Raw genomic sequence first — 21,474 nt, 5'->3', positions numbered from 1 at the left:
GCGACTTTTGTCGCCGCTATTAATCAACTTTCTTGTAGTGCCACCCCCCACCCCTTCCTCCTTGTTACGAGTCACGGTGTGTTTTCCTTGTGCAGGAGACAGATCAGCGGACGATACAGTCACTGATCCTCAGAAAGAAGGGATTAACCCTACTTGACGAGACCAGTGAATTAACTTCTGTGAGTTTTGATTTAGGAAGAAGGTTTTTGTCAATTATAAGAAGTTGGGTCCTGTCATTATATAAAAATCCTCTAAACCTTTTACAATACATACTCAAGAAAATCAATCACCCTCATCTTCCAATATGCTTAATTGTATACATCCAAATATGGAGGTCTTATCAACCTCCTTTTTAAAGATTTTTGGTATTCATTCACATCGAATGTGTTTGGTGGAGGATCTAATGTTAGCTGATCGTTCATAAGCATCAAATATTCTGCATTTGTTGCATAATTGTTGTGAAATAATTCGAAAACGAAGTAGTGGATTCTTAATTCTTTATTATTAATTCACGAATTTCAATCTTAGTGCTTACATTTGATATTAGATTAGGTGTTCATGTGGGTTTGTTGACTTTGACTTTCAAGTGTTAGGTTCTGGTTTACATTGTGAAATTGGCACAAAAAAGAGGGATGGAAGGTAGTAATAGACGGTGGAAGGAGTTTTTGAGTGTTTATGATAACAAGTTTGGGTAGAGTTTGAATGATCGATCAAGGTGGGCACCTGATGCATCGATTGATTTTTTGAGGAGAAGAAGACTGATGTCCAAGCTAGAGTTCTTGAAATCTATGAGGCTTCAAGTGCCGAAACTAAGGTAATTAAATCTGTTACCTTTGTTTAACAAAAAACATCTAATTAATAATTAAAAGAAGTTAAATTATGTTATTCAATATAAACGACAACGACAGTCATTATTTAACTCAATTATTGGAGTTTGGTTTGGGTCTATACCAAAAACAAACTGTATTTTTCGAGTTTTCAAAAAATCAAAACTGAACCGTTGGTCATTAGTTGTTCATTTCCGGTTTGCTTATTTCTCGTCTTTCTGTCATCTCTAGGCAGTGGTGAAGGAACGCAAGGAAGGCGCCTTGAAAAAGGTTTCTTTGGCAGTTGAAAAGTTTTTGTAGAACTCTCTAAAATAGGTAAATCTTCTTGACACTTCTGATCAATTTGATCAAAATTTAAGGTGGTGGCTACATTACTTTTCCTTCCTTTTAGAAGTTCCGGGGTCTTAACCAGCTTATGAATATGAAGTGATCCAATTACATGGTACTTAAAAACTCGACGTAATATCCTTGAAAACTTAACAACCAGACAATTACTAATACGGACCTCATTGGTTTTGTTGAAGAATTTATGGCAAGACAAGTAATTAAAGCTAACTTGATTGCTGCAAATAATTAGCAGCCCCCGGTCTTCCTTTGGAATAGTTGTGCCATCCCAAAGTTTAACATGTTTTATTTGGCTAAATCACTCAAGCGTTCACCTTCTACATTTACTGCAAAAAAAGGGGATTTTTGATCCTATGTGTACAAAAAATTCCTGAAAATTCCTGTGCGTTGCCGAAAGTTCCCACCGCAACGCTCTTGCAAATATACTAGTTAAAGTTAAAATGTATTGCAATAAATGATAATAGTAATAAGTTTACCACCTTGCAATTAATCAAAATAATAGAAATCCCTACCCTAATTGTGGAACATAAAGAATGATTAGTCTTTGTTCTTTGCTTCATGTAGACTTAGAGGTGAAGATGGTTCGAACCACAGAAAGAAAAAATATGGATGATTTCAGCAAACAGAGCAGTAAAACTCCATGGACAAATGAAATAAGTACGCTTCAAAATCAATTTTTTTTTTTCTGGGCCAGTAACCATTGAAATGGCTATCCAGTTCCCACTGTTGAGTGTAAAATAAATGTTCCGGGGCAACTTCCTTGCATATATTCTGTTTATCATACTTGCAGCTTCAGAGCTTCTTCATATAACCTGTCCGCAGAAAATGTTATCGGCAGTATCTCCTCAGGAGGAACCTATCTGCAGAAACGTATTGCTAGGATGTTATGTACATAAATTTCTAAATTGAACGAACTAGTTGTTGAGATTACAATACAATGAAAGCAAAAGTTACAATTAAAATGAAAGTCCTGCTAATTCATACAAACAAACAAGGTAAAATTAGATAGTGGGAGAAATTGATGAACCACTTCCTCCATGAATTTCTAAACTGAACGAACTAGTTGTTGAGATTACAATAAATGAAACCACTTCTTCCATGATTGAACCAATTAAACTCTGCTCTGGTTTACATTCAGATTTTTGTTATTTGCTTCAGGAAGACATGATGGTAAAGATGGTTTGAAGCATAGCAAGAACAAAAAGGACGATTCCAGCAAATAGCGCAATGATACTCCATGGACTATTGAAATAAGTACGCTTTAACTTCACAATCTTTCTGGGCCAGTAACCTTTGAAATGGCTATCTAGCTGTTCCCATTGTTCAGTGTAATAGAAATGTTCAGGGGCAAGTTCCTTGCATATCTTGTTTATCATATTTGCAGCCTCTTCATTTGAACCTATATGATTGACGATAACTTTTGACGTCACCAACTTGGCAATGTCCTCATGAGTATCAATAAGCATATCCATCGCTCTGGCATATGACGTGACATATGGATCAACTACATATGATTGCTCGTATGCAATGAGATTCCTTAAAACCAACTCTGTAAAATCATCAATACACAATGTCGACATTGTGAGTGTAGGCTTGTTCAAAATCCATAAAAGGCTTGAACAATACCTAGACATTTTTACTTCCATGGCCAATGGCCATTCCGCATCGTGGTTTGGCTTAAAGATTACTCCTGCCCTGTCAAGTTCTATAACCGAGTGGATTGTTGAACTTGGAAAACCTGATGAAATTTCATTCCTAGGCTGGTAACAGTGATGTAAGTAGCCAAGAATATGATCATGATTGGTATATGAGCTTCTATCGCCTACTTTTATCTTTCTTTGAAAGAGGTTAGCATATTTCAGAAGTGGCTGGATAAAATCAGTAAGAGGTAGACGCTCTTCAAATTTATAAATAATGCACCCATATATGCCTTCAAGAACAAAAAAGGGGATTTGATTTTCTAGCAGAACCAGGTCATAAGGTATATACTGGTCCTGCAACCTTAAGTTGGTACCTGAAAATTTCTTCATTTTAATATCGTGAATAAATTCAAGTATGAAACACGCATCCATAACCATCATTTTAGCAAGTTCGATGTCATTATAAGACTTTGAGTCGGCATAACATCCCCTGATTATCTCTATTATAGATGCCACCTTCAGCACGCATGCAGTTAGTGTTTGTGTTAATGGGGGTCCTGAACGAGACAATAGATCATGCACAAAAGCAGCTTTGCGCACTTCAAATTGTTGCAGATTTTCATCTTTTCTGTGTAGTGGTCCAATAGAGACAACTCGTGGCATGAAAGAACTTGTGCTGAGATTTCGGAGGGTACTAGGAGCCATGTATATAAATGGTGAAAATTTGTTGGCTACCTTCTTTTTTTCACCCACACAATCAAGAAGACCTCGGTAGGCTTCATGAACGATCTCATCTCGGGGCTTCATATCCATGTTTTCCATTTGCAGCATTTAGTTGATCAACAATCTCTGATAGAGGAATTTGTTAGAACAGGAAGCATATGAATTAATTTTAAAAAACAATTAATAATAATAATCAGTGATTAACTAAAACTATATTTCAATAAAATTATCTGTGTAGCAAATTCTGAATAGCCCTTTTAAAAAGTTAACAAAATCTATTCTTTTTTTTTTTTTTTTGAGAATAAATAAATACGTTAACAATAAATTACACCATAAAAAAGATCGCTTTTTAAGTAAAAACACAACTTTATATACGTTTGTTGTTGTTGTTTTTTTTTTTAATTTTCTCTTGAAACACTTGGTTTACATATGAACTAACTTTCTAATCTCTCTACTTTACATCTTCAAACACTAGTTATGAATGATTGAAAATGCTAGGTTCACCATTCAAACACTTATTATAGATGCTTGTTAAGGGATAATTATGATTAGGAGACACATGGGTCGGACGTAGCAAAAAAAGTACTCTCTCAACCGACTAATAGCTCTTCGTCGGAGAGAAACTGAAGTAGATACTCCTACATCCATAACCTGAAAAGAAATTGTTTAAATTGCAATAGAGCAGATAAACTAGTTTTTATTCACTCTAACATTAGGCTTTAGTCTCGTTTTTTTAGATTCATATAAATCTGCCCCCACAAAAAGTGAGATATGAATACGGAAAACACGTATATGGTTCAAATAAGAAATGGTTTGGGAAAATATTGATCAAAAACACGTTGATAAAAGGAAAGGAAAATGGACATGTTTATGTTTTCTATGTGGTAATATGAATATTGGATTTTGATTATTCCGATTTATGTATTTAGTAATTTCTGTTTTAATTTGTGTATACCGAACCAGACTCAGTGGCACACCGTACCGGATCGTACCAAAATGAACATACCCCTCTTCATACAGAATTCGTCCCATCTAGCGAATCACGAACCCGGACCGCATACCCGAGCTGGAGCAAAATGCGAACTAGGTGACTATGATTAGGGGATGACTATCTAGAAAGTTTAAATGGATTAAAAATAATTCAAGTGCGTTTAAGATATAGTATGGCTTATTTGTTTAAGTAGTTTGAGTTATTGGTAATATTAAATAGGTTTATATAGTTGGTTATAATATTATTTAAATACAGATTAAGTTGGGTTAGAATTAATATGAGTATTGTATTAACAAATGATATGGTTTTGTGGCGAGGGACGGAAACCTGTGTGGAACCTATCCCGTTGAAAACATGAACTGCTTTTTACTAGTACTGGTTTGGAACTGGAACCATTGCGATTTGTTTCATAGGTTTCGTTTTGCAATATCGGTTCGATTCGTTACGACACTGGTATGTAAATATACTCGTATAATTTGGGACACCAATGCGCGTGGTGGGGTAATTATGACAAGTAAGAGATACATTTAGCTTTAACTCTTTTGGATTGGTTTCAAGTAGCATTATAAGAACTAAATTATACTTGGTTTTTATTTTGATATCATCAATACATATTTTATTTTTTACAAATTTGTTAAGCTAGTAAGTTACGAACCCGCATATTATGCGGTTTAAATAAACACAATTATTATTAAATAGTTAACAATGAACATTTAGTTATTATAAGACGATATTATGAAATAAATTTGATTGATTTTTTTAGTTCACATTTTTAAAATAATTAAAATAATACAAATGGGTAAAATAAGAGAACTGGAAAAAGGAATTTTAGGTTTACAAAATTATGATATTTGACACAACGGGTTACTTATTTATTGGGTATAAACAATTTACAAATGCTTAATATTGATTAGTAAGTAGCGATCTTCATAACGAGTCTTAGAACGATCCCGTTCAACCAACATTTATCTACGATAAATAGACTTATAATTAACAAATTGCTAAACAAGTCTTGGTCATTGCTAAATACAAGTTGCTATTAGGGTATACGGTGTGGGCGGCAAATGGGTGCGCTAAAGTGGGCTTGCCTCGCGGTAACACCGCCGCCAACCCCCTTTGCCGCGCGGTGATCTTTCTCATAGGTGACCTGATACCGAATCGGTGAAAGGAGGGAAGGGGAGAGAGAGGGGGGTGTGGTTGGTGGGGTCCATGTCATCTCAACCAATCACATATTTTTTTTTAAATAGTTTAACAATTCATGAAGTGTCTAACCATTGCCAACACTTTTGAGTATAGTTTAAACAATTAAGGTTGAATGACATGACACACTCTTATTGGTTGATTTTGAAGTTTACTGCTTTCAAGTTTCTAACCACTCCCTACACCCTTAGTTTATGTAGTAAACCTTGTCAGAGTACCAAAATTTATTCTCAGAAAACTATCAAAGCATTTACAGGAGGTTTTATATATTAATCTCGAAAACTATTAAAGCATAGGTTCTTTCTATATATTTTTGAGTGGTTCTGCATATTTTACGAAGTGGTTGTGAGTGGAAGAGAGAAAAGATAACACCAAATTATATAAGTAGTTTTTAATTGAAAAATAGAAAGAAAGTATAGTGAGTTTTAGTGTATTATATTATATTAATAAAAATTAAAAACCTGATCCGAGTGCTCTAGGTTTGCAAATTTAAATTATACAACATAAACTTAATAAAAGATCTAAAATAAAATCTTTACTGTGGGCCGTTTTAAGATTTTTGTGTCGCTCAAATCATTTTATGATTAATGTGTGGGCCTAACTGAAAGATTAACGTGCCCTGTTTTAAAGGAAACGAACAGTGGGGCTTCCCTCATTTGATCCTACGGTGGATCCCCAATAGATGCATGGCAGTCTCCAACATAAATGGACTGAAATTCAGAAAAAAGTTAAAACCCTACCTGTGCTGAAATATTCATGCTATTACTCGTTTACATTTTACTCATTTGTTCAATTTTATACACATATATAGATAGTATCTGGATCCAAGACGTTCAATCATATAATTATTTATATATAAGTATCTTGATCAAGACAAACTGTTATTTATATGATTTATCAAGATGATTGCCCATTGCTTTATAGCCTAGTGGAATCTTAAGGGTGGGGTATGACTTGGGACTAATGGGTCCTTGATTCGATTCCCACAAGGGAGATTTTTCCAAATGCATTATGCCTAGTGGAGATGGATATGATCAGATGGTTCCGCACGATGATACTTCAGTGGTCAATCAGTGATCCATATTTGCCGTTAAAAGAAAAAAAGATTACGTTTGGGATTACTTAATTAACAAAAACAGACAACATACTAGGTTTAAACCTGGCCCTTGATCTTGTAATCTTACACAAACATAAACTCAGTGATCTTGTAATCATACACAAACATAAAATCAGTCAACTAATATTTATGAATCTTGAAGAGATTACTGGGTTTTGCTTGAACCATATATGGAATGCATGCACGCACACATAGTAGTAGAAACACTAACAATCTAAAAAGACAAGTTACGACAGCAAGTAGACAAGAAAATACCTCTCAATCTTTGCTTGTTTTTGCAGTGACTCGATTTTATTTCTTCTGTAGACTGAATTGTAAAAGAAAGAAAAAGAAAAGGATGTGCAGGGTTTATAAATGAAATAGGATAAAATGGTAGGCCGAATTGAAGGTGCCCAAGTGTAAGGCATATATGATACAAGAATTCAATGATTACTGTTGTTTCGGTAACTTCTATTATAAAAGCAACATTTAGTTAAATATATTTGCTACTTATATTTTAACCGATCTTAGGTGCAGTTTGTGTTTTTAAGAGGTGGTAAGTTTGTAGTCTGCGGACCATATCTACAGACATCTTTAAAAGAAGACTGTTTGTTTTTTAACGTATGTAGACTTCTAAAATAAACTAATATTGATGTACGGACGGTGGTGGTGGGTGGTGGTACACGTGGACGGTGAGTGGTGGGTAGTGGACGTGGACGGTCGGTGGTGGTGGTGGGTGGTGGACGTGGATGGTAGGTGGTGGTCGTGAACGGTGGTGGTGGACGGTGTTGGACGGTAGTGGTGGTTGCACTACAAGAAATGTGAGCAATAGGGGCGACTCTTTTAGCGGCGATGGGGGGTATTAGCGGCGACATGCCCTTGGATCCATGTGTTTGTGGCTGGGTTAATACTGGCCGTTGATATGGGGTGTGATCAATGGCTAAGGTTTTATCGGAAAAGACGGGGTTTTTCCCTCCCTCCCCAGGGTCACTTTTGCTCAATCTCCCCAAAATTCACATTTACATCAAACACTACCAACCTCCAAAATCACACTATGAGCTCCAATCTCACCACTATACGAAACCTCACCGGACGACCACCGTACGACAACCAGACGAACCAAAGCTTTTATTAATTCCCACCACCGGACGAACCCCCTTAAGGTTAGTTTAATTTTCCATCTTGTTTTTTAGCAACTGGAATTAGGTTGAAGTGTTTGATTTGTGTATTTGAAAGGAATGTTAAGTTGCAGGTGAATAGGAAGTTGAAAAGTCATACTAATTGTTGGCAGGATTTTCATGTGTAGTTAGCTTTTTTTACTTTTTATTTTTTGCGATTTTATTTCAGATCTTTGATTTTATTGAATCCTCTTTGTTGGTGCACTTGTGTCTGTACTTTGTCTGTATTTCGTGACGATATAACGATGTCTTTTGTTAGTCCTGTAAGTTTGACCAAGTCAACCATCCTCCTGGTTTGACTTAGCCAAACAGTTAGAAAATGGTTGTCATATATTGGTGTCGAAGGATGAGTCATCGAAGGATAGTTTAGATCCTTCGATGAGCTCGAAAGATGAACCTTCGATAGATGTTGATGGACCTCGATAGATCATCCTTCGAGATTTATGAGGATCCTTCGAAAGGTTTCAGATCGATAGATGATCTTTCGATCAATCTATCTGATCCTTCGACCAGACAACCTGTGTTGGGTATATATACCCATGTAGTGTGTTCACTTCATTTGAGACACAAGAGACAGAAGTATAGAAAGATACGAGAGATAGAGAGAGTATTCTGTCAAGAACACACACACACACTTAGAGAGTTTGCAAAACAGATTTGTAGACATTGAGCTTGTAACCGAACCTTTCATACGTATTAATACAAGTGGTGTTAATCGGTGAATATTGTGTGTCTTGTGTTTGTGCTTGTTTCATCTCGGTTTGCACTCTAGCTTGGATTCCGCACTTGCTAGTGTGTTTCACATAACAAGGTTAAGGTTTGACCTCATCCTCCAGGGACCTACAAGTGGTATCAGAGCTTTGGCTCTTTTCCTTGTTAAAACCGAGTTTTTACAAGACTTTGGAGTGTTTGGACACATGGTTTAGCACTCGTTTTTAGTGTTTTTCTCGCATTTCTTGACGTAAAAACGTGTTCTAAACTAACCGGGTGTGTTAAAGGACGGGTTGGGTAACTTAAAAATTTGTTTTTAAGAAGCTTGGTCATTTCCGGCCAAATTCCGGCTTACTCCGGTGACCGGTTTCTGGATAAGATCTTTCCATTTTAAGCAATATTTTATTGGTCAATCTGGTTTGGTAGAAAAAGTATGGTCTGACCATACCTTTCTGCCGAAAGTTGACTACCAACCCATCACCTTTTCACCAACCTGTCACTTTTCGTGTCAGCTGTGTCAGTACATCGAAAGATATCCTTCGAAGTCGAAAGATCATCTTTCGATCAAAGGAGGTTCGACAGATATTGATCCTTCGAACATCCTTCGAAGTCTGTGATTTATCTTTCGAGCCAAGGAATCTTTTCGAAGGATATATATTTGAAAGATAAGGATCTTTCAATTGTGAATCTTTCGAAATCATTGTTCGAAATTCAACAGTGATCTTTCGAACACTGTTGATCCTTCGAACAAGTATTATCTTTCGATTCTTGTCTGTTTAAATTTAACAAGTTTGTGTTGTCTTGTCTTTCGATCAAGAGATCCTTCGGCTGGCTGTCACCTTTCGAGATATTCATATAGACTTTATTTTTCTTATCCAACATGAATCCGAGTTGGTGGGGAACTCCGGCTCCAGATAGTGGAAAATACACAAGTACAGGCACTCCCTCATGGTGGGGTACACCGGCTCCAGACAGTGGAAAGTACACGAGTACAAGTTTATCTCCTTCATGGGCCGAATCTCCGGTGTCGACATCTTCGCAAACAAATGCCATATCGACAGGTCAATGGGCATTAGTATCAAATCAAACTCCGAGCATTCAAAGTATTTTATTGAGCGAAAGCGAAACCGGAAGTTTGAATCGACCTCCAAAGTTGATGCACTTAAACGAATATCCGGGCTGGGTTGATAGATTTCGTACATACGTTCTTGGTCAAAATACCGAACTGTGGATACGTTTCACTACAGATTTCGATCAAGCTATAGAGGTTGCTGCTTCAGATACTGCTACGTTTGCCGATCTTCCTGAAGATCAAAAGAAAACGTATGATCTGGAAAAGAAAGCATACGCCATTCTCACTCAGACGTTAAGCAAAGATATCTACCACCAGTTTGTCAGTTTCAAGACAACAAAGAAGTTGTGGGACGGGTTGAAAACCAGAGGAGTAGGGAATGAAGCAACACGTCAATTGCGTCATGATCTTCTCAAGAAAGAATTTGACTGTTTCACGTGCATGGATAAGGAGTCTTTGGGAGACATGACAAGCCGGTTTTATCACTTGCTTACAGAGTTGAACAATTTTGGAGTAGCGACAACTACAGCAGAGGTGGTGAAGAAGTTTGCTGATGCTTTGCCTCCCCAATGGAGTAGTTTCTTGGAAATCTTGAAGTATAACGGAGTGTTGAGAACTACAAATATCAACGACTTCGTGCAGCTTTTAGAAAACAAGGATCAGGAGGAAACATTAAAGGCAAAAAGAGTTCCATTGCCACAAAATCCAGAAATGTATTATGGAACTTCTAGTTTTTCGTCTGCAAGAACCGGTCCACATGCTCCACTACAAACGGCGTTTGTCACAAGCACGGATATGTATGGCAATCCAGTGCAAGTTCCTGTTAAGCCAGCTCCCACCACAGACATGTATGGAAATCCAATACAACCACCTCCTCCTCCTCCTGCTCAACAACAAGTGTGTTATGGAGGGACATCATTTGCTGGTCAGCAATCAAAACCCAATACAGTACAGCTCGACACTTCAAGCTTCTCTAAGGTCAGTGTAGAAGTAGCAAGGGAACACATGGAGCTGCTTAACACTGTAGTGAGCGCGTACTGTCGGTTAGTGGAAGGTCAGATTGGCAACATTAATCTGACACAAGAAGACTATCGGCAGATTGATAAGGAAGAGATGGACTTGATAGATATCAAGTGGGCCTTTGCTAGTGCTGTGAGAAGGGCAAAAGATTTCATGGAAAGTACTGGCAGAACCAGCTTGGAAAGCAAGAAAGACACCAAGTATGGGTTCGATAAACAGGCAGTAAAGTGCTTCAATTGTGGTGAACGGGGTCACTTTAAAAGGGAATGTACAAAGCCAGCACAGCACGGGAACCAGAACCCCTTCAGAAACCAAGGCAACCAGCATAACCAGAACAGGAACAATGAACGTACATTGATACCTGTCAACAACCAGAGTCAAGCTGGAACATCAAATGCCAACCGGGCACTTGTAGTTCAAGTGGATGAAGGTTGTGACTGGTCAATCCAGTTGAGTGGTGATGCTCCAGATGGAACAGCATGTTTTGCTGAAGTGGTTAAGGATCTAGTTCACACCAGTGGTGGAGAATCTTCCGCCAATGGTGGTGAATTTTCTGAGGATGAAGACTCTTCAGGTTACAGCAGGAGTTCAGATGAAGAATCCTCGAGTTCAGGCGATGATCATGTGGGTGAGACATCAAATGCTTCGGTTGATGCTGATATTGATGAACTTTTGGAGGAAGCTGAAGCAGGAACTCAAAGAAGATCTATCTTGGTGGATCAAGCTGCTTATTCTTCGTCTTCTCTCCATTCAGCCTTTATGGCTAATGTCGATAGTTCATCAAGTCAGGTATGTGTCGATGAACCCACTGCTATTAATTGTGATAATTGTGATAGTTTAAGTGTTAAATGTGCTGAGTTGGAAGCAAACATGTCTGAGTTGCAAGGCAAACATGATGCTTTACAAGCTAGTTTGTTTGACTTGCAAGACAACCATGTTTCTTTGAATGCTAAGTGGTGTGAATTGCAAAGCAAACACGAGGCTTTGCAAGAGAAGTATGATGTGACATTCATCCACAATCAAAAGTTGACCGTGGATCTTTCAAAATGCACTGAAGCCAATATGTTTTATGAAAACCATGAAAAGGAGTTTAAATCGGTAATTGAAAAGTTAAAGAAAGATAAAACCGAGCTAACTAAAATGGTTTCCAGAAAACAAACTGACATAAATTTGTATATATCTCGCCTTGAGACTATGCAAAAAGAGATGGCTTGTGTGAAAACCGAAAGTGAGGTGATCCAACTTAAGCTAGACAGTTATTTGAGCTCTAGCTATGTGTTGGATCACATCATTGATGTTCAGAAAGAGAAACGGGATGTCACATGCATAGGTTACAAGAAATGTCCACCACCAGTGAGACACAATTATCATGCAATGCCTGACGAGGAGGATAGAGTGTTCTTTGAACCATCTGTTCCTCTAGATGTAAAGGAGTTTGCTACAGGGCTCGGATACAAGAAAGAAGTATCATCAGATTCAGATGTATCAGCAGATACATGTGTGTCTTCTGCTGAACTGAATCAGGATCCTCCAGTCATTACTGAGGATGCTGACTCTTCTGATGATGAATCTGATGATGTTGTCCCAGCAAAGTCTGATGTGGTAGTCAAAGATGAGGACATACCTCTCGAGAATCACATTTTATGTGAGCCTTCTGCAAAAACCGCTAAGACTGTTGTGATCGAGTCCTCTTCTGAAAAAGAGTCGGAGAGTGTGAGTTTGCTGTACACTCTGGTTGGTGATGATAAGATTTATTCAGACAAAGATTTTCCGATTAAGAATGTTAATCAATCATTAATAAGTAAAGTCTTTGAAAATTCGACAAGTAAGTTTTTAGGAAAGACAGGACCACGTGTTACAGTTACACAGTGTCCTCCTATTCCAAAGGACGAAATTCGAAAACAATATGGCAACAAGAAATTACCAACAGTGCAGAAACAGCAAAATCACACCAAGCCAAAAGGAAAATCACCGGCTCAAGTACAAAAGAAGCCGAATCAAAAGAAGAACAAAAATGTAAAATTTGTGAAATCGACGGGAACGAACAAAATCGAAACGTTTGAAAACAAATCTAACTTAGATTTTGTTAAGAAAACAACTGTACAGGAAAGAAATGAACCAAGTAGTTCAAAACCTAGTACCTCGGGATCACAAAGTTCATCATCATCGGCAAGACGATCACATGATACTTCGGGATTTGTTGAACGAAGATCATGTTTTGAGTGTGGAACAATTGGACATATAATTCGAAATTGTCCATATCTTCATAAACAAAAAGGAAAAGTTGATGTTCCCCGTGACCAAACTGACCGCAGGCAAACTGTTTCGGTAAAACAAGATCCCCGACTTGTAAAAGAAAGGGAAAAGAAACAAAAACGCCAACAGGTCAAGAAAATTGAAAAGGCAATTAAAACTGATGTGGTTAACACAACATCTGTTTCTGTCAAACCAGGCAATTCAAAAACTTCAGACAACCGTGAAGTTAAAATTTTAAAGAATGACACTGGTAAAACAAAACAGACCTGGAATCCAAAAACGGTTACTGAATCAGGGGGACCATCACAATTTACCAATCATCAAAGACAAGAAGTTATTGTTATTGATGAAAATGGAAGACCCAAGACCACAATGGCTTGGGTCCCCATCTCCAACTAATTGATTGAGTTCGTGTGCAGGGTGTTCCAGGAGGAACTATCAGTAGTCATTGGATTGTTGATAGTGGGGCATCCAGGCACATGACAGGTGACATGAAGCTTCTCTACGACGTCAAATCCATTAGAGGAGGTTATGTTGCTTTTGCTGGAGACAAGGGAGGTTATATTACGGGTGAAGGAATGATATCCAACGGGATTGTCAGCTTTGACAAGATCAACTTTGTGCAACAACTTGATCACAATCTTCTTAGTGTTTCTCAAATTTGTGACAAGCAATTCTCAGTACACTTTGATGCTAATGGATGTTATGTGCTGAAACCCGGCTTCAAAATTCCAAAAGAATGGATTCTCTTGTCAGATCCAAGGATAAATGATTTGTACGTCCTTGATATGAGCCAAGCTATTACTACGTCTGCACAAGCAACTTGTTTCGTTTCCAAAGCCACAGAAAAAGACTCTATCTCTTGGCACAGACGAATGGGTCACATTCACTTACGCAAAATGAATCATTTGGTTTCAAATGAATTGGTGAATGGTGTTCCTCTCAAAAACTTCCATCTTCAAGACGTCTGTGTTTCGTGCCAGAAAGGAAAACAAACGAAGAAACGACACCCTACAAAGAAGATCAACACGGTGGCAGTTCCTCTTGAACGTTTGCACATGGATTTGTTCGGTCCTGTCAAGCACAAGAGTATTCGGAATGATCAATACTGCCTTGTGATTACTGATGATTATTCCAGATTTTCTTGGGTGGCGTTCATGGCACACAAGAGTGAAACCTTTGGTATTATCAAAAACTTGATCATTCAGATTGAGAATTTGTATAAGTTGAAGGTTAGGCGGATACGTAGCGACAATGGTACTGAATTTAAAAATCATGCCATGGCGGAGTTTTGCACTTCAAAGGGTATTCTCCATGAGTTTAGTGCAGCTTATACTCCTCAACAGAATGGCGTCGCTGAACGTAAGAACCGCACATTGATCGAGACTGCTAGGACTATGTTGGTAGAGTCGCAGTTGCCCATTCCATTCTGGACTGAAGCTGTGGCCTCTGCATGTTACACATTGAACCGAGTCCTTACAGTCAAAAGGCACAATAAGACCTGCTTTGAGCTTCTTCAAAAACGGAAACCAGATTTGTCATATCTTGAACCGTTTGGAGCTCCATGTACAATCATCGATCCCAATGGAAAGTTTGGGGCTAAAGCAATTGACGGATACTTTCTTGGGTATGCCACCCCTAACTTACGAGTCTGGAATCTGGAGACTAAAAGGGTCGAGGAATGGTCTGAGGTCAGAGTACAAAGGCACACTTTGCCAGTCAAATGTCCTGGTCAGCCTTGGATGTTTGAGTACGATGACTTTTTCAACTCGATCAATGTTGAAGCCGTTGAAGAAAGTGTTGCGGCAAGGATGTTTTTCGAGAGTGACAATGCAACAGTTTCACCGGTGGTTCGTCCAATTCTTGTCAATCAAGAACCTTCTTCGGTGAACAATAATACTCTCGACAATGAGGATTTTCATGATGCAACCGAATTGAACGAATCTTCAGAGGATGATGAATTTCTAGATGCAGATCAAGAAGCTCCAACAACAGCAGTTCATGGTACTTCAGAGGGTACTCCTCCAGTGGATGCCCCTAGAACAGCTGAAGCTACTGCATCATCCTCTTCATCAATTCTGGGCATTGATTTAGTTGTTGATCTCAATCTCAACAATCTGGGTATAAATATTCCAGTTCCAGATAATCCAGAAACAAGGATTCATAATACCCATCCTCAACAAAACATCATTGGAAATGTGCAAAGTGGCATTCAAACAAGAAACATGTTGCGAAACAACAACAATGCAGGCCTGTATGCAGCTATTCGAGAATCCGGACAACAAAACGATTGGTCTTTCGCGTGTTATGTTTCACAGGAAGAGCCAAGAACTTGGAAAGAAGCCATGAAAGATAACTCTTGGGTTGAAGCAATGCAGGAAGAACTGCAACAGTTCCAGAAGCTTGGTGTCTGGAAACTCGTAGAGAAACCTGCTGGTTACAAGAAGATTGGTACCCGTTGGGTTTTCAAATGCAAAAAGGATGACCGCGGAGTTGTTATCCGGAACAAAGCACGTTTAGTCGTTCAAGGTTTTCGTCAGATAGAAAGAATCGACTACAACGAAGTGTATGCACCTGTTGCACGTCTGGAAGCAATTCGGATCTTTCTAGCTTATGCCTCATTCAAAGGATTCAAGGTTTACCAGATGGACGTCAAAAGTGCATTCTTACATGGTGTAGTTGAAGAAGAAGTGTACGTCGAACAGCCCCCAGGTTTTGAAGATCCTATCCATCCCGATCGGGTTTGGTTGCTCAACAAAGCTCTCTATGGTCTACATCAAGCACCACGAGCTTGGTATGCAACCTTATCTAACTATCTGCTGGAGAACGGTTTTCGAAGAGGTCTTATTGACTGTACTCTTTTCATCAAAGAACAAGATGGAGATCTTCTTCTGGTACAGGTATACGTTGATGATATTATTTTTGGTTCTACTAATGATGTCTTGTGTAGGAATTTCGAGCGCATTATGCAGGATAAATTCGAGATGAGTGCTATGGGGGAAATGACCTTCTTCTTGGGCTTACAAGTGCAACAAACTGAGTCTGGGATATTCATCCATTAGACTAAATATGTTGGTGACATCTTGAGCCCGTTCCATATGTCTGATGCAACGCCCATTGGTACCCCACTGCCACAAAATCACGGAATTACTCCAGACTTGAAGGGTGAAGCTGTTAGTCCCTCATACTATCGCGCAATGATCGGATCTCTTATGTACCTCACAGCATCAAGACCAGACATAATGTACCCAACGTGCCTGCTTGCCAGATATCAAGTCAACCCGAAGGCCTCACATCTTGCAGCTGTAAAAAGGATCTTTCGTTATTTGAAGGGTTGCCCTGACACCGGTCTATGGTACCCTAGGGATAATGACTTTGACTTGATCGCATTCAGTGATTCTGATTTTGGCGGATGCAAAATCGACGGCAAATCCACAACGGCTGGATGTCAGTTTTTAGGAAATCGCCTAGTCACATGGCAGTGCAAGAAGCAGACATGTGTCGCTACATCAACATGCGAAGCTGAATACATTGCTGCCTCAAGTTGTTGCTCCCAAGTTCTTTAGATCCAACAACAATTACGCGACTACGGTTTTGAATTCCTAACTACTCCTATTTACGTTGATAATTCTGCTGCATTACAGATCACTAGAAATCCTGTGCAGCACTCAAAGACCAAACACATCGAAATCAAATATCACTTCATACGTGATTGCTTTGAGAAAAGGCTAATCGATGTTGTTAAGGTCCACACCGATGACCAACGTGCCGACCTTTTTACCAAAGCTTTTGACAAATCAAGATTTGACTTTTTATTAATGGTAAACAGCATTAAGGTCAAGCAAGAGTAAACCAACATCGGAAAATCATTTTTGTAAATACCTTTGTGTTTTAAATTTATCTTAGTTTATTGATTTTAGGGGGAGTAAATCCAAAAATCTGAAAATCCAAAAACATCGAAAAATTTCAAAAACACAAAAAACAATAGAAAAACAAAAATGAGTTTCCTGGCGAGCAAAAGAGAAAATGATAGTACATCAGTGGTCCATCCAAACCTCTTTAAACCTTAAATGAAAAACGATAAGCAGCTCTATAAAAGATGTATCGGTAGGCTCACAATCATTTTAAAGTGTGCAGGGTGATATAAACTTAAATCGACTGAAGATCGGGTGGGAACCATTCATTGGCATATGGTCTTAGTACCGAAATTTCGTTTGATAGATTGCCGAGGTTCTGAGATATTCGGTCTTTATGCTGCTTATCATCTGGGTATCATGGTTGTATCTTTTACCGAAAAATAACGGGGACGCAAGTCTAGATCTTCCATGATACTATACATACGTGTACATACTGCATTCGACCTCAATAAGTGATAAACAATCACATGTCCAAACAAATAAGTGATAAAATATCACATTTATCCGGGAGTCAAGTTCGTCTCTCTGTTGTACGAAAGTACTGACCTGTTCACGGACTTGCTCCTGTGCCCTCATGCATATGAAAATCAAGTTCCTCATCAATAAGTGATTCTATCACATAGGGCTTGTTTTCAAATCAAAATAAGTGAGAATCTCACATCATATACGGTCAAACAGATGATAATCGGTATACTCACCGGTAAGATGAACCCTCGTGCATACCTTGATACGGGAATGTGTCGTGATATGGATGAACACCGGTCGGTAAGTATAAATCATACCTTAACGTATCCCCTCGCCATGATTACATCTGATAAGTTGAGCTTAAGTGGACAACAATACCGATAATCGTTATAGGATGCTTATCTTAATGTTAACTAATTGAACAACAAGAGCGTTTTGGCATGACCGTACACTGATATGATTCTCTTACCCTCGAAACTCGCAAAAAGAATGTCTGTATATATTTATTTACTGCTTTCAGTCCTTACATTTCAAATATTAAAACACACCTAAAATCTGTTTTAATATAAACTTTATAAAAGCCAAAAAGATTTTATTTCTATTTTATTTTCGATCGTACGATGTTGGAACTCGAGTCTTCGTTGCCTGAAACCTGAACGAAAACCGAATTGACTAAATCTTCATAAACGGTCAAAAATTGCAAGTTTTGAAAGTTAGAAACTAAAATTGAGAAATTTATTAAACTTTCAAACTGTCGGACGGTGTTTGATTGTGACATGGTCATTCGTGTGTCATTTGTTTATACTAACTATATTCCAAGCAGTTGTTCTCATTACGCGTTTAGATTTCTTGCATGTGCAGATTCTAAAGGCAAGGAGAACATGGTCGATGACAAGCTTCGGAATGAAGACACGACGTGAAGGCACTCAAATGATGAAGATGATCGAGTTGCCGCTGACCATCATCAACACCACAAGGATCTTAAGCATTGAAGATCAAGTCATTCACGAGCATAACTCAAGGGGGAGCTTATGTTAAGGGGGAGTTTGTCAACACACTTCCTACATGATACGGGTAGTTTGTTGATACACTTTCTGCTTTCAAGACGTGAAGACTTTGAAGATCCTCCGACATTGAAGACTTGAAAGGACGTCAGAGACTTGAAAACACGAAGATCAAGACAAAGCTACAGCCAAGGGGGAGTTTGTTGGTGCACTTGTGTCTGTACTTTGTCTGTATTTCGTGACGATATAACGATGTCTTTTGTTAGTCCTGTAAGTTTGACCAAGTCAACCATCCTCCTGGTTTGACTTAGCCAAACAGTTAGAAAATGGTTGTCATATATTGGTGTCGAAGGATGAGTCATCGAAGGATAGTTTAGATCCTTCGATGAGCTCGAAAGATGAACCTTCGATAGATGTTGATGGACCTCGATAGATCATCCTTCGAGATTTATGAGGATCCTTCGAAAGGTTTCAGATCGATAGATGATCTTTCGATCAATCTATCTGATCCTTCGACCAGACAACCTGTGTTGGGTATATATACCCATGTAGTGTGTTCACTTCATTTGAGACACAAGAGACAGAAGTATAGAAAGATACGAGAGATAGAGAGAGTATTCTGTCAAGAACACACACACACACACTTAGAGAGTTTGCAAAACAGATTTGTAGACATTGAGCTTGTAACCGAACCTTTCATACGTATTAATACAAGTGGTGTTAATCGGTGAATATTGTATGTCATGTGTTTGTGCTTGTTTCATCTCGGTTTGCACTGTAGCTTGGATTCCGCACTTGCTAGTGTGTTTCACATAACAAGGTTAAGGTTTGACCTCATCCTCCAGGGACCTACACTCTTCACCTAGATCCTTTTTAGATTTCGATTTTTGGTTTAGGGCTGTTAATTTGGGCGTCATACAAATCATGAAAATGGAATGTTTAAAAGTTGTTGATTTTTGCTTCTAAACTTGAAATTTAAGTAATTTCTAGAACCAGAATTAAAAGTGTGATACTCGATTCATTTAAGTGACTGGTTCAAAAGCAGAAATTGAATCATTAGGTTTATTTGTTGTTTCTTAGGCTTATTTATTGTGTCTGAATTACTTTTACATGTGCATAAATATCATCACTGTTAGTCTGGGGATTGTTTTTGGGATGGTAAAAAACAAAATGATATCTAAGCTGCATTTTATGTCTGTGATTGAGCTTTGGATTTTAGATACGTTGATTCGAAGACCATGGTGGGAGAATTGCAGATGGGATGCTGCCTAGCCCCAATCCGCAATATTTTTACACGACGATATTGATGATGGTACAGGCTGATGGTCAAGACCCGTGCATGCAAAGCATGATAACAGTAATGATGGTGGGTTCACCTTCCCAGCACCAGATAGACAAAACATTTCCAAAAACGCTGACCATAATCAAAGAGGTCAAATGGTTGATCAAGTGATGACAATGTTGGATTAATCGGGTTCGTTCACTAGTTACAACGGGTCAGGGGTCTCGAGTTATGAGGTGTTTGATTGTTTGCATGAAATAAACAACAGTTTCAAGGGTTCACGTGATCAAGTGCATGGCTTGAAAAGCATTTTATGGTTTTTAAATATGGATTATATTAATAGTTTAAGTAGGTGGACTTGGTATTTGGTGTGACCTATTTAATTGGTGCACGTTGGTAGAAGAGTGGGTCTCCAAGTTTACTGGTTCTTTAGGTAGATAAGTTATTTTATTGTTATTTCAATTTCTCACATTGTAATCTTGTATGGCTATTTAAAGCCATTGGCTTTATCAAATATTGTACCCCGTATTTTCATCGATATACAGTAGCAAGTTTCTTTCAGTTCATACATACATATATACGTGAGTGTATTGAGTGTGTGTGAGTGTGTGAAGTGGGACCTGAACCAACATTTGGTAGCAGAGCCTAGTGCTCGTGAAGTAGACGGTGTAGCCGTTTTGAGAGTCGGTCTCGTGAAAACGGTTTAGCCCGTCGCTGCGGGGCAAACACAGCAGGAGAGCAGGAGAAAGAAGGGATGTTCGAGACTGATTAACAGCGGAAGACGAAGACGTTATGGTGTTCGGGTCAGCCGTTGTTTCGGGTAAGAACCGGTTGAGATGACGGGGGTGACCTTGATGAACATCGGTGTTCGTAGCTGTTAGCGGTGATGAAAGCAAGATGATTCAGGGATGTTCGGTTGTTAGTTGCGGGTTTGCGCAACTGGTATACAACCGGTGATAACAGTGGATGGTGATAAGTGAGAACGAGTGCCTTGATCGGCTTGTTTCGTGAAAAGAGGATACCAGCGTAGGTGCGTGAAAAATGGGCAGAAAAATCCGTCAAAGCTGGTGGGCTTTGGATTCGTCTCGTTTGGCAAGGAGAAAACGGAAGAAGCGGGTGGCTTGTTTTTTTTTTTTTTTTTTTTGCCGGTGGAGAGCCTCTTGAACAAATGTGATCGGTAAAAGGTAAAGAATAGAAAAAACACGGTGACATTATGGCGTTGGAGTTCAATCAGGTGGCTTTGGATGTGACCGGGGAGAGGTCGTTGATCCGTGAAAAAGTCGTGATATTAGTGAACGGTTTCCAACGTGATGCCATGTGAGATGTTACATGTGTGGTGCTTTAATTTGGGTTGAACCGAGGCATTGGACGTGATCGAGGTGAAGATCGGGAGTCCGTTAGATGTCATAGTGGTTCAAAAACGAGGTGGTTTCTGCTACAGTGAACGGTTTGAACAAACACCGATTAACGGGGTGATTGTTGGATTAATCGGGTTCGTTCACTAGTTACAACGGGTCACGGATCTCGGGTTATGAGGTGTTCGATTGTTTGCATGAAATAAACAACAGTTTCAAGGGTTCACGTGATCAAGTGCATGGCTTGAAAAACATTTTATGGTTTTTAAATTTGGATTATATTAATAGTTTAAGTAGGTGGACTTGGTATTTGGTGTGACCTATTTAATTGGTGCACGTTGGTAGAAGAGTGGGTCTCCAAGTTAAGTTTACCGGTTCTTTAGGTAGATAAG

The 21,474-nt window shown here is 38.7% G+C and overlaps 1 protein-coding gene and 1 long non-coding RNA gene across 3 annotated transcripts; one reads left to right on the top strand and one right to left on the bottom strand.

Moving 5' to 3' along the window:
• The first annotated feature begins 240 nt into the window (after nt 1-240).
• LOC110908034 lies at nt 241-2,601 on the top strand. Of its 2 annotated transcripts, XR_002574130.2 has the most exons (4): nt 241-814; nt 1,059-1,142; nt 1,737-1,829; nt 2,331-2,601. It is a non-coding gene; the product is annotated as an uncharacterized LOC110908034 (long non-coding RNA). The 2 variants fall into 2 exon arrangements; XR_002574129.2 differs by lacking the exon at nt 241-814 and having other exon boundaries at nt 966-1,142.
• On the bottom strand, nt 2,066-7,218 carry LOC110908033 (putative UPF0481 protein At3g02645). The gene is made up of 2 exons (XM_022152932.2): nt 7,099-7,218; nt 2,066-3,661 (listed from the first exon to the last, which is right to left on the bottom strand). The coding sequence occupies exon 2, from the start codon at nt 3,641-3,643 to the stop codon at nt 2,327-2,329; it is 1,317 nt and encodes a 438-aa protein (XP_022008624.1). The 5' UTR covers nt 3,644-3,661; nt 7,099-7,218; the 3' UTR covers nt 2,066-2,326.
• Nucleotides 7,219-21,474: the final 14,256 nt, after the last annotated feature.

The sequence above is a fragment of the Helianthus annuus genome, chromosome 14 (genome assembly GCF_002127325.2).
Source record: "Helianthus annuus cultivar XRQ/B chromosome 14, HanXRQr2.0-SUNRISE, whole genome shotgun sequence".
NCBI lineage: Eukaryota > Viridiplantae > Streptophyta > Magnoliopsida > Asterales > Asteraceae > Helianthus > Helianthus annuus.
Note: the sequence above shows the minus strand (reverse complement) of the source record. Positions and strands in the feature narration are given on the sequence as shown.

Bases quoted from the DNA above. Each gene is read 5' to 3' on its own strand.
- LOC110908033 (XM_022152932.2), bottom strand. From the start codon at position 3,643: ATGCTGCAAATGGAAAACATGGATATGAAGCCCCGAGATGAGATCGTT.